This window comes from Thunnus albacares, chromosome 13, assembly GCF_914725855.1.
Source record: "Thunnus albacares chromosome 13, fThuAlb1.1, whole genome shotgun sequence".
Lineage (NCBI taxonomy): Eukaryota > Metazoa > Chordata > Actinopteri > Scombriformes > Scombridae > Thunnus > Thunnus albacares.
Window position 1 is genome coordinate 4,418,653 of NC_058118.1, and position 13,232 is coordinate 4,431,884.

Here is a 13,232-nt window from a genome sequence, read left to right on the forward strand (position 1 = left end):
TCTGCAGTGATTTTCCCTGTCCGTTTCCTGACTCTGGAGGTGTACAGGTCCTAGATAGTGGGCTGGTTGGCACCCATAATCTTTTCTGCAGACCTGACTGTCCGTAGTAGTCCCTTCCTGTCTGGTTTGGTGACCGATCCAAACCAGACAGTGATGGATGTGTAGAGAACAGACTGGATATCTGCAGTGTAAAACTGGATCAGCAGCTCCTGATGCAGGTTGTATTACCTGAACTAGCGCAGGAAGTACATCCTCTGCTGGGTCTTTTTAATGACTGTGTTGATGTTGGACTCCCACTTCAGGTCCTGGGAGATTGTAGATCGTAGATCCCAGATCCCAGAGATTGTAGATCATCTCCCCAGTTTTGAGCATGTTCAGCTCCAGGTTGTTGCGACCGCACCACAGGGCCAGCTGTTGGACCTACGGTCTGTAAGCAGACTCCTCTCCGTCCCAGATGAGGTCGATGACTGTCATGTCATCTGCAAATTTCAGCAGTTGGACAGACGGGTCTCCTGAGATGCAGTTGGTGTAGAGGGAGAAGAGCAACAGGGAGAGCACACATCCCTGCCAGGAAGTTTGTGATCCACTGACAGGTGGAGGTAGGCACAGTGAGCTGGGTGAGTTTAGTGAGGAGGACTTCAGGGATGATGGTGTTGAACGCCAAGCTGAAGTCCACAAACAGGATCATTGCGTACGAACCTGGGCAGTTGAGGTGTTGCAGGATGTAGTGCAGTCCCATGTTGACTGCATCATCCATTGCCCAGTAGGCAAACAGCAGGGGGTCCAGCAGAGGCCTGTGATGTCCTTCAGGTGGGTCAACACCAGTTTCTCGAAGGACTCCATGACCAGAGACGTCAGGGTGATGGGCATGTAGTCATTCAGTCCAGTGATGGAGGGTTTCATGGAGACCGGGATGATAGTGGAGCATTTGAAGCAGTACCTCACACAGCTGCAGTGATCTGTTGAAGATGGGGGCCAGCTGATCAGCGCAGACTTTCAGACAGGAGGGGGACATGCTGTCTGAGCCTGGTGCCTTCCTGATCTTCTGTCTCTGAAAGAGCTGACACACATCCTCTTCCTAGACCGTCAGTGCCAGTGGGGAGTCAGGGGGAGGGGGGTGGGGGGGAGGTGGTGTGTTAAAGTAGGCTGATCAAACCTGCAGTAAGACACATTCAGGTCGTCGGCTACTTGAAGGTTCTCTGCAGTGTGGGGGGAGGGTTTCCTGTAGCTGGTGATGTCCTGCAGGCCTCTCCACACTGATGCAGGGTCGTTAGCTGAAAAAAGTAAAGAAGACCGGGGGGAGTTGTGGTACCCGGGCCACAGCTCGTTAAGGATATAACGATAAGCCCAAAGAGAGAGAGACAGAGAGAGAGAGAGAGAGAGAGTGTTTCTGTGAATAAAGCATGACACATGAGGGCAGCGGCTGCAGACAGATAGGCCGTTCAGCTTTAATGCACAGAAATAATAGCTTTAAAGGATTTCTTACTGCTCATCTATTCAACTTTGTGACAGTATCCAAAAAAACCCTTCTTCTCTACTTTACAGCTGATTGTCAGTTGCAGAATGAGGCCAATCAGGGGGCCGAGACCCCCAGCGAGAACATGAAGGCAGATATGAACAACTGCCCAAGAGACTCCGGCTGCCACATGCCATCTGACAGCCCTGACAACAGCGGAGAGGACACAGACCTTCACTTTCCCTCTGAACACCCTCTACCAGCTGAGACGACAGCTTCATGAGAACAATCTCTTCTTTCAGACGCCTGTTTTATTCCTTATGTTGCTGTTGAGCTGATTTATGATTTTTTTTTTTTTTTACTTCTTGCAACAGCATAATTTCAATCTACTCCACTGTTATCTGTAAATTGTCAAATATATATTCATTTGTTTCCTGAAATAAAACATTTTATGAATCTGTTATCTTTTTGGAATAATTATATTTTTACTGTGGCTTATAACAAATGCAGGTTAACGTTACAGTTAAATACTTAAAAACTAAACTATTTGAAGTAGCAGTGAAATTATGAGATACTTTATTGATCCTGATGGTTGCTATGGAGCCCCTGAAGCCTGAAAGATTATTTCTTTTTAATCTGGTGCACACAAGATAACTAAATATTATCTTTTGGGACTTTGGGAGCTCTGTAGTGGTTCCTGATATCATGCATAATTTTAATGTTAAGTGAAAATCTTCAGCTGCAATGCTTTAATTCAATACAGGGATTGCATCCTGCTACCACATTTATTGCAAACGTTCTAGGCAGTAAACATGACCACTACCATAGCAACAAAGTGCTGTGCATCTTAACGTCGTGTTGTAGCCGGCACTTCACCAACGAAGGAAGTGACAAAATAAGATAAAAAATTATCAGTATTTTTTTTACCCATCAAGATCAAAACCAATTAAAATAAGTAAATAAAACCATATCCTGCTGCCTGGAAATGTCTTAAATATTCTCATTCTTTTTTTTTTTTGTCTTAACTATTAAGTGTGGTGGAAATGCAATTTTTAAACATTTCTGATCTAGATTTTCTATTTTGCAAGTATCTTTTTTACATTTGTTTGTTATACGTCTTCCACAAAAAGACCACCCGCACAAACTTCAAAGAGAAAAGATCATTTTTATTGATCAGTCAACAAGTCTGCAGCTAAAAGTGTGGACGCATCTTGAAATTTGTACCCTTATTTTTAAACTATAGACAAAAAATATTCTACAATATTCTACCAGTCCATCAATTTAACAAAAAGGCAGCCATGTGAAAGTTGTAACAGCTAATATGACTATAAAGTAAATCAATCATGGCATGACAGAAGAGAGGCAGAGAAAGAGATAAGAACATTGACCAGAATATAGTGACCCCCCCACCCCCCCCAAAAAAACCCTTATCCTATTAAACTGCAAGAAAATAAGTGTCATACATGCCCTAATCTGTCTGTCACACTTAAAAGAGGACATCAGTCAAAATGATAATAAATGCAAACCCTCTGAAAATCCTCTCAGAGGGGAAAAAAAATAAAAACATGTAAAACAACTCATATTTACATCAATGTATAATACAGAACACTACACGGCCCATTCCCTCTGTTATAAAACAACAGTGAAGTAAATGACATGGAAAAATACATCATTACAGCCTTTATTAACTCAAATAAAACTTTTAAGAAGGTCACTCGAGCAAACAGACTGAACTGAAAGTCCGTGTTTGTCAGATTGATTTCTAGCCCAAAATTTGTATTAGAAGCAGGTGAAACTTGTGTTTCATTCACTTTTTTTTATTACTAGATAACAAAGTTCTAGTGTTAAATCTGAAATTGGTTTTTAATACAGAACAAATTACATTTTCACCTGGTTTAATTGATTTGGGCTGAAATTCAATCTTACATCATGTTTTTGAGACATTCGTTTACTGATTAAACAACTGTTTAGCACACAAATGTATTACGTCAAAACCTGTAAAACCCCAAAATCTGGTTTGAAGGTGAATGGTGAACAATTTTGATGGAATGTGACTTAGACAGGCAGTCATATGCAGTATATTAATTAACATGGATGTTTCTATCTACTGTAGCAGGGGCTAGATGATGGGAGAGTGCATCACTGCCATGTGGACAAATACGCCTGAAACAGATCCAAAAATTATCTTGCACATAAGTTCATAAAGTGATCAATCAGTAGGCCATAAAATAGACAAGATTTGGTATCTATGCTCTCATTATTTAAAGGGTAAGTTGACCGACATGTCAGTTTCTCTCATGCTCTCCTTTTTGTTCTGACAGTAAAATAACATCCAGCGTGTTTCAACATCTCCATGGTTTCAGGGGAAGTAGTGATGGATTCAGCGACTGAGGCCTCCATGAGAGTATCTCGCATAACCGTTCTCAGGATACAGAGAGAGCTCCTCTGTACTGCTGAGCCCGTTGTTCAGTTCTGAAAAAGAAAGGAAAATGATTAGTGATGCTGTAAAATTATTCTTCAAAAATGTAATCTTTTCTTTTCTTGATTTGAACTTTTTCTTTGTTGATTTGAAGCACTTTTGCCTTCTCTGTTTAGTAGGCAAAAGTGATGGCAAAAACATTGATCAACTTCAGACTGTAGTGCACAAGTTCAGGAAACCCAACCAAGAATAGCAACAATCTCTCTTTCTCCATGAAAGGCTGAATCCAAATGTCAGGACTTCACTGCACTAACAGTCCCAGGAAGTCTGTGAGTGCTGACATCTGTCCAAATCCGCATTCATCAAGGGGCCTCAAGTGAACTTTCTGCAGACTTCCAGAGAGTCTGCTCAGGGTGCAGACTTTGCTCAGAAAATTACCTATAATCCTGCAGATATAGGCTATGAAGTGATGATGTAAAAGAAAATAATACTACTAATGATTATTATCAATAATAAAAAACATAACAACAATAATATAATAATAATAATAAAATCTGTGAGCATTCTGACCAGATGTGCTGAGTTCAGCAGAGCTGCACATATCAAAACCATTAAGAACCAGGAAAGAAAAAGTAAAACACTTTTAGAAATGAGTTACAGGGTCAGATATTTCATTTTATCTCTGTGGAAGTACTTGAGGTCTTGAGGTCCCATCTCAAAGCGTGTTTTATCCCCTTGTGACCCAACTCCCTCGCAGACTTGACGTGATGATGGTGAACACATGACGTACATACGACTGAAGTCCGCAAGGGCTCGGTCCACAAGTCTGGAGGATGGACATTTAGATTCAGCCTTTCTTTGATGATGATGAGAGTGATGACATTGATGACATCACTGTAGTCATGCCAAGGCTGGATTTCTCACACAAACTTTAAGTGTGTGACCATGGAAAATATTACAGTATGTGTGCATAATACAAATCATAGGAATGATATAGAAAAGTAAACAGACTGCTTAAAATATTTTGTTAGTTTCATTTAGAGTTTTGTGCATCGTGTTGAAAACAAAATTAGTTTGTCTTCTTGCTGTGTTGAGGAGCTTTTTTGTACAGTATTTTCTTTTTAGAAACTACAGTGTGATTTTGTCATTTTATGAAGAGTTTGAACACACAACACCTTTTGGAGTATGTATTTGCTGTTTTGGTGTGTGTGTGTGTGTATATATGTGCTGCCTCCCCATATAAAGGGCAGAAGATGGTATTTGGCTTTAGAAACCTTTAAAGGGATGTTAGAAAAAGCAGGTCAGCAGGCTGGAGCACGCGCGTACACGTGATATCTTTTAACAAAAACATTAATGAAACAGAGGCAAAAATGAACCCTGGGAAATTCAACAAATAACTTAAGCCAAAGCAAATAAACAAATAAAATCCACAGGCTCACAGCAAGCTGCCCCCTACTCTCTTCCCTAATCCATCTCAATTAACCAGTGACTGGCCTTTTACCTTCTTAGCCTCACCTGAATAGAACATACCATCTACTCAGATTACCACAGGGTGAGCTAGACTGATACAAAGCTTTCTAAACATGTAGAACAACACTGACGTAGTGTTTCTCTGTTACTGCTGACAATCACAATTTATGATGTGTGTGCAGCTAACGAGGCACACCTGTTGTCACTATCACTGATTAAGCAAACAATCTGCCCCACAAGCACAAAACTCTCAAAAAACAGGACTGAAACCCTTCAACAAAATAACATTGTGAAACACTAAATACTAAAATGAAACCTGTATTATTTGTATAACCTGACTGATAAATTAACAGAATCATTGGACTGACATTAATGATCTAATACACAAAAACACTAACAATGTTGGGAACCATGGCTTAGTGAAAAGAGAGAGAAGCAACCTTTCCACAGTGTGTGTGTGTGTGTGTGTCACCTACTGTATTATAAAAACTCGACTTTTTCCCTGTTTCTAACTAACTATGCACCACAACAACAGAGAAACACTGTAGCTGGCATTAGTATAATGTAGTATTGGATCTGTTTATCATATTGTAAATAGATGTGCGCATCCCTTTCACTATTACACTATTCATGCTGGTAAAAAACTCTGTGTCAAATATAATCATTTCCAACATTGGCAGCCCCCAGTGGTAGTACTGTGAAGTAAAACTTGTTGTCAGATTCCTCACATCTGCACTTCTTGTGGGAACCAGATGTGACCGGTGTGAACCAGTTTACAACCTCAGTGCTCCATGGCTGTATTAAAACCTGGGTTTTATATATATATTTGCTCTTTCCAGTTATTTCCAGACATGAATTAGGTCAAAGTTGCACCTGAGAATATGAGCTTCTCCTTCATGATGTTGACGTCCCGACTGGTCCGACGCGTCACAGCGCTCAGCATAATCTGTTCTGGGTTATAGTTCTGCATCCCGCTCATCCTCCACCTGTTACAGCACACACACACACAATCATATACAAATCACACACATTACAAGCACACGGATGCATTGATTACAGCTGTGTCATTAAACCATTCCATTCAGTAGTTACGGTGTTCTGTAGTCCTTTAAGGGCTATTAAGGTACTGACACACATGAAATAATACACATATTTAATAAAATATACATTCATAAACAACAGGTAAATAAGTGGAAGAAAGGAAAGAATCGGCCTTGGGGTGTCGGGCAGAAAAAGCACAAGGAGGACAGACGAGGAGGCAGAAACAAAGGCCAAGGCAGTCGCTGCAGTTACCTGATCATATGATAGCTGACAGATGCCAGGGGGCAGCGGAGGAAGGTTGCATGCAGATCAGGCAGAGCACAGGACAAAGTAAGGATGTCAAAGGAGAAAGAGAGAGAGAGAGAGGACAGGAAGACAGTAAGAGGTTACAGCGTGGAGGTGAAACATGGAAACATCCGGAAGACAAAAGACACGGAGGAAAAAAGAAAAGGAAGAAAAGAGCAGAACGAACAGTCAGTGTAGAAGCAGCAGACTGGACAAAGTACAAAGCTCAGCTCACATCCAATCAGACGCTTGTGTTTACTCTTCAGAACCTCAGCTTTTTCTATATTGAAAATGTTGTCAGGTGTCAGCTAACATTTAGATAATATTAGACTGAACAAATGAACTCAGTTATGATTGTTAATAAACCAAAGAAAAACACAGAATTGACTTTATTTGTGCATTAAGCCCAACTGTGTTCACTGAGCAGATAAAAATATATAATTTCAATAACAAGATACAGCAACAAGAAGAAACTTCTTGCTTCACTATGAAAAAATAATACCTAATGATTTTAAGGGTCAGTTTACCCAAATTACAAACATGTTATCTCACTTACCTCTACTAAAGTTTTCTATGTCCAAGTTTGGAGATATCTGACAGTTTTGATTAACCAGAATAAAAGGGACATTGTTTCTGAAAAGACATGTTGCTATTCAATGTAAATATAATTTTTTTTAATCATAGCAGAGGTGTATATCTCAAAATCAGAAAAACTAAACCCAAAACTGAGAAAACATGTTTTTTTGTAATATGGGTGAACTGAGACTTTAAAGATCCATGAATTAAATAATATTGTATGTATCACAAATGATGTACCATGAAGTAAATGTACTGTAATGTAAATACACATTGCAATACACATTAGTTATAACCATGCCAGGAGAATAAGCCGGGTGAGTATGCATGATTTTTTGATTTTTTATGACAGATTTAATGGTCATTGACATTAATAGTGTGTACTGTAGTATATCTGTGACTGTCAGCCTTATCACAGTCAAAACTGTACTTACTTCTGAAAACAGAAAATCCCAATGACTACGGCGAGGGAGACTAGATCTGAGGTGATCCAGATGAAGTCATAAGCGTTCTGGCTCTGCAAGACAAGAGAAAGACAAGTAGTTTCCAGCAAACACCACTGGAGGTCACCATCGACATGCATGTCACCTGGAGCTAGAGTAACACAAGGCTCTGACTGAGACAAAAACCCTGCTAGACAGCTGCTTCTTAGTTCAGATCTGTGCCCTTGTCTCAACCTGCCGGACTCTTTCCCAGGGTCCTGTTGTTCTCTAACGCCACGCTGAGCTAAAGTCTGCCGCTGAGCTCCCTCACATTTCTCTGCATCCTTGCCCTCGAGTCTTGCTGGGCCCTCGTCAGTCTCTGTCCTCTCTCCTGCTGTCCTCTCGTCTCGCTGTGTGACCTTGTCTGTGTGTGTTTGTTGAGTGTGTGTGTGTCTGTGTGTGTGTGGTGCCAGATGAGAGAGAGAGAGAGCGAGGAGAGTTGTTTACCATGAGCCAGATGGGGTAAGGCACCTTTTGGAGGACTTGGGGGGCATCAGAGGACACAGAAGGCACCCCGCTACACCACAGAATGGAGTAGAGCCAGGGCTCATTCACTGGGTAGACAGTCACACTCACATTATTGGCCAGATACTCCCTGGGGGGAAGGAAAAATAGATGTCAACACTGAAAAAAGGTTCTCTCCCTTTCACTCCTTAGCTCCTTTTACTCCCTTGTCACAGTTTGTCCTCTTACATGATCATTCTGCAGTCACAGGAAAATACAGCCACAAGAGATATAAAACACATTTCTCGCAGGGGAGCGATGAAAACGTTATTCTGCTGAAGAGTAAATATGCATAGCATTTTCATGATGCTGAAGTCAAATGAGCCCTTTCATTGTTCTTTTCCTCCTTTACGGTTTCTATGAGTTCTTTCCTCTAGCAGTGGATGCTTGCTCTTACTGTATGTCTTTGTGGCTGGCCTTGCTGTAGTGGAGGGTCAGGCTTGTGATCCCCCTCTGTCTTATCTCTGCCACCGACAGCTTCTCATTTGCGGTCTGCTGAAACCCTCGCACCCTCCCCCTGTCCGTGTCGGGGGTCCACGTCACCTGGCCCAAACACATGTGACATGGAAAGACCCTGATCAGACAGAATATGGCGTGTGCTTCATAGTGTTACTGTTTTACAGTAAAAAAGGTGCTACTTGTAGGATTTAAAATATCAATAGAGCAGTGTAACTTTGTATTTGGTGTTGGGGTCAATGTCTGGAGCACTTTGACACAATTTCAACTCATGACACACTGTATAAAAATTACTATATAGCTGCCAATGCGCTCAGCCTTTCATTTGTTTATGTACTCATTAATCATTGTAGTTACAAAAGCAGCACCAATAAGTTATCAAAGAATTATTATGGAGGGACCTACAGTCCTCACCCTCTTCTGGGAGATCCCTGCTTTCTGCACAGCCCACAGCGTGTCCATGAACCAGGTCCGGTAGCGTGGGTGCTCTGGTGGAGGTCTGCGGATGTTGAGCAGTGCAGAGCCATTGGCCCTGGCCGTCAGACGCAGCATTTCCAGCAGACTGCATACCGTCTGGTTGCCTATTCGGCTCCGATCCCTTGCTGTCAGGGTTTCTACTGTCCAGTAGGGGTCACTCTGGAGGCGGAAAAGCAACAGAGAGGCAGACACTGAGATGTAATGGCTCCGAATGTACACTATGTTCTTCTGTTGAGCAGTTGATGTACACATTAAGAATATTTGTCACATTCTGAATTTAGGTATACACAAATGTATGCTACTATATGATTATTTGTGCATTGCTTTGTCTTTTAGACAGGATTGTTGTCTTTTTATCACTATTTTTCTGAAAATCAAAGCTCAGTTATCTCCATTACAAACACCCACTTTGTTCCAATGTCTTGGTCACAGAGACTTAGAAATGATTATTTTTCTACAGTAATCATACTTCATAACCTCAAAATATTGTAAGTCTTCATTATTGGATAATCTAATGTATTCATATAGCTCTTTCTACATTTCTACATTTTACTGCTAAACCTTCCAATTTCACTATATTTTATACCCACCATTTCTTATTTATATTAAAAATTCCTTGCATCCTCCCCTGAACGATGTGTTTCATTCAAGGGGGAAAATGCATTTTATAACTGATGGACTCTACATGAACAAGTCAGTGTGAGTTGAGGTGAAGTTGATTTCAATACCTCTAAAAACCACTGGCCTGCGTTTAGAGACCGTATCTCTGTCCAGTTGAAGAAAGAGGCATCGTCATACTGTCTGGCTGGAAAGACTTTACTAACGTCCGTGGTTCGCCTCAAGGTGCGGTCTCGCATGAGGAAGGGAACCCCGTCCACACTACAGGACAAAGAATGGTCAAAAAATGTTCCACTTCAATGATGATTTAGTACTTTGGGTATATGACAAGTTATGTAAATCTCATCTTTTCTACTATTTCTTTCTCACATATGTTGCTGCATTTCTCACATTAAATTTAAATGTTTCTACCAAAAAACCTATATCTCAGCTGTGGGTGTGTGGATCTATTGTATATGTATATATACAGTATATTTAATTTCAGAGCACTCTGAATTCATTAAATATAAATAACCCAGGATTAAAATGTTGTTAATGTGTGTTAAATAACCTGAGAGTGACGTCAACTTCCAGGGAACTGGCTCCATGCTGCAGGGCTCTGTTAAAGGACACCATGGTATTTTCTGGAGCCAGCTAGAGCAGAGAGGAGACAGAGAGGAGGACTACTGTCAGCCACTGTTTGTGTAGAAAACACACACATCAAGAGAGAGTGACAGAATTAAGAAAGAGCATTTAAATAAAGAAGCATGATTTATTGCACACATACATTTGTGTGAGATGATAAAAAGTGAAACTGAAAAGGCACTCAGGTCTTTATCATGCTTATCTTCACACTGCATCCTTATCTGTATTATATTTACCATCGCTATTTATCTATGAATTCTTTCATTTCATCATGTATTTATTCAGATGTTCAACCCAGAACAAATTCAAAAAGAGAAACAGCACAGTTACCAACATACTACTGCTGCATTAATGCAGTCCATTTTGTTACATCTGCCCCTCGGACAACATCTGCCACACCCTCTATCTCCACTTCAGTGCCTCTCTAACCTGTTGCCACTCCCTGAGTGGCTCTCCCCTTCTCTCTGCCTGTGTGTGTGTGTGTGTATGTGTGTACGTGTGTGTGTGTTTGATTGTCTGCAGGTGTGCCAGAGTTAAAGCAGAGCCACACCAGCTGTACCTCATCTCTGTAATCAAGCCTCTACAAATACTCAGCTCTGCCACTTCCACCCTGCCAAATTGTAGAATCTGCTATCAGTTAGTGTTGCTACGCTTCAAGCCTCTTTATTTGTTTGCAAATTGCAGTTCTGATTCAGCCTGTTACCTGTATCCTGACCCTTGTCTCCTCTCCCCTGCTGTCCCACTCTGCCTCTGGCCCCTGTATCCTGACCCTCGTCTGGTCAGGTCCTGCTGTTCTGCCTTCAGCCCTGCTGCTCTGCCCTGGAGCCCAGCACAACTCAGTCTCATAGGATCTAACTCTGGACCTGCTTCCTCGGCCCCTATCTTTTTCCATTTCACTCCATTTCCATTACTTTATACCTCCATGCCACTAAATCTCAGCAGGAAATGTTCTACTTTTTACTTTTTATTTTAGTTAATGTTATTATATTTAATTTGTTTGTAGATCTGCAACAACATAAAAATGCAACATAAAAATGCTGCTTAAATGTTGGTGCATCAGTAATAATAACCCAATAATGCACCAGCAGAACAGTGGCCATTCTGCATGCACAATGAGTATTTTTACTTTTGATATTTTAAATACATTTTTCTGATTACTTGTGAGCTTTTACTTACAAGATTTTAAAAGGGGGACTTTTACTTGTAAGGGAGTATTTTTACATAGTTGTATTGCTACTTTTACTTTTAAGTAATGGATTTGAATAATTCCTCCACCACAGGGATTTATGTCTCCTAGCCAAGAAATGTGAATTATAGCCCAAGTGTGTGTGTGTGTGTGTGTGTGTCTTCTTTGGCAAGCTGGAAAATGGCAAGCGAGTGCAAGTTAGCCCCAAAAAGCACTGCAAGGATACCCTGAAAGCCTCCTTGAAGAGTTTAAGATTTGACCTGAAAGGCTGGGAACCCCTAACTCAGAACCGACCTGCCTGGAAAAGAAAAGCCCAGGAAGATGCAGTCGTCTGCAAGAGCAGGAGAAGCTCCTGTGCTAAGTTGAAGAGGCACTAGCACAAATCTGCCAAGAAAGGACTTGTGGCTGCATCTCAGAGCTCTGCATCCTCCCTGACCTGTCCAGTGTGCCACAGAGAATTTGGGCTCAGTTTGGTCTGCTCAGCCATCTGCACACTAACCAAAACCCAACATAATGAGATGTGCCATGGTAATCATCAACTATGACGGACGAACAAGAGGAAGTGTGTGTGTGTGTGTGTCTGTGTGCCTTTAGAGGGCAGGAAAGCTCTGAACATCACTGTGCATTTGTTTATTGCTAGTCATCTTGAACAGTATTTGCTTGCCCAGCTGTGAAATGACAGTTCAGTGTGCTGTTGACTCTCACAGCGCCTGATAACAGTAGACTCATGTACTGTGGCTGTACACCACTCTGCTGTGAAAAATACAGTGCAGAGTCATGCACATAGTCTATGTACTCAAAAATAGAAATACCGATTTATCATTGTATGTTAACATATGAATTCTTAAGAGGAAGAATTCACCACAAAATGTATTCAAATACAGGCAATGTTTTGCTTTTTCATACTTTTATCCAGCATAACAGCAGGAAATGAACACCTGACAAGTCTTGGCAGTGTTATGTTCTTCCCACAGAGCAATTACAATTAACAATTTAATGAACGTACATGCGGGGAGGCCTGCCAGTAAGGAGTCTATGCGTGATATTACAAGGGCCTGTACCATATTGCCTGTACCATATCGCCAAGGCATGACAAGATCCGAGGCAAGATTGTGTGGTCTTCTGGTGGGAATGACAGGAAGAGCTGGGTATCGTCAGCATAGCAATGGTATGAGAGCAGATTATTTGGCCAAGTGAGGTGGTGTATAATGAGAAGAGAAGGGGACCAAGCAGTGACCCTAGAGGAAACGCCTGTGGATAAGCCATCCGGTTTGGACACTTCCCACCCTCCAAGATACTCTAGAAGACCTCCCTGAGAGGTAGAACTTGACCCGGCGGAGGGCAGATCCTGAGATACCAAGCTCAGTGACAGATTTAGCAGCAACAGAGCTGAGGACTGACCTGCAGCTCTAGCTGAACACAGTGATTCCATTACCGACAGGAGTGCAGTCTCAGTAGAGTGTCCCTACTTAAAGCCAGACTGATTCGAGACATACAAGTTGTTCTCAGAAAGGAATTCAGAGACTTGGTTAAAGACTGTGCACTCAAGTATTTTTGATAGGAAGGGCAGGAGTGAAACAGTTTGTAGTTTTCAAACTGGGCTAGGTTGAGTGTAGGTTTTTTGAGCAGTGGGGTGAC

At 41.5% G+C, this 13,232-nt stretch overlaps 2 protein-coding genes across 6 annotated transcripts in view; one reads left to right on the plus strand and one right to left on the minus strand.

Moving 5' to 3' along the window:
- Window positions 1–1,916, plus strand: part of samsn1b (SAM domain, SH3 domain and nuclear localisation signals 1b) — a 60,868-nt gene extending 58,952 nt beyond the window's left edge. For both annotated transcript variants that reach the window (XM_044370015.1, XM_044370016.1), the window contains one exon: window positions 1,546–1,916. In XM_044370015.1, the coding sequence (XP_044225950.1) occupies window positions 1,546–1,739 (194 nt within the window). In that variant the 3' untranslated portion in view covers window positions 1,740–1,916. The remainder of the gene's footprint in view (window positions 1–1,545) is intronic.
- Window positions 1,917–2,601: 685 nt separating this feature from the next.
- The window catches only part of gdpd5a (glycerophosphodiester phosphodiesterase domain containing 5a), a 28,947-nt gene continuing 18,316 nt past the window's right edge, over window positions 2,602–13,232 (minus strand). For 2 of the 4 annotated variants that reach the window (XM_044371536.1, XM_044371535.1), the window contains exons 9-17: window positions 10,335–10,417; window positions 9,895–10,045; window positions 9,095–9,325; window positions 8,631–8,776; window positions 8,177–8,324; window positions 7,682–7,764; window positions 6,639–6,653; window positions 6,219–6,331; window positions 2,602–3,928 (exon numbers count right to left, since the gene is read on the minus strand). In XM_044371536.1, the coding sequence (XP_044227471.1) occupies window positions 3,837–3,928; window positions 6,219–6,331; window positions 6,639–6,653; window positions 7,682–7,764; window positions 8,177–8,324; window positions 8,631–8,776; window positions 9,095–9,325; window positions 9,895–10,045; window positions 10,335–10,417 (1,062 nt within the window). In that variant the 3' untranslated portion in view covers window positions 2,602–3,836. The remainder of the gene's footprint in view (window positions 3,929–6,218; window positions 6,332–6,638; window positions 6,654–7,681; window positions 7,765–8,176; window positions 8,325–8,630; window positions 8,777–9,094; window positions 9,326–9,894; window positions 10,046–10,334; window positions 10,418–13,232) is intronic. The other 2 variants (XM_044371537.1, XM_044371538.1) reach the window with 2 other exon arrangements.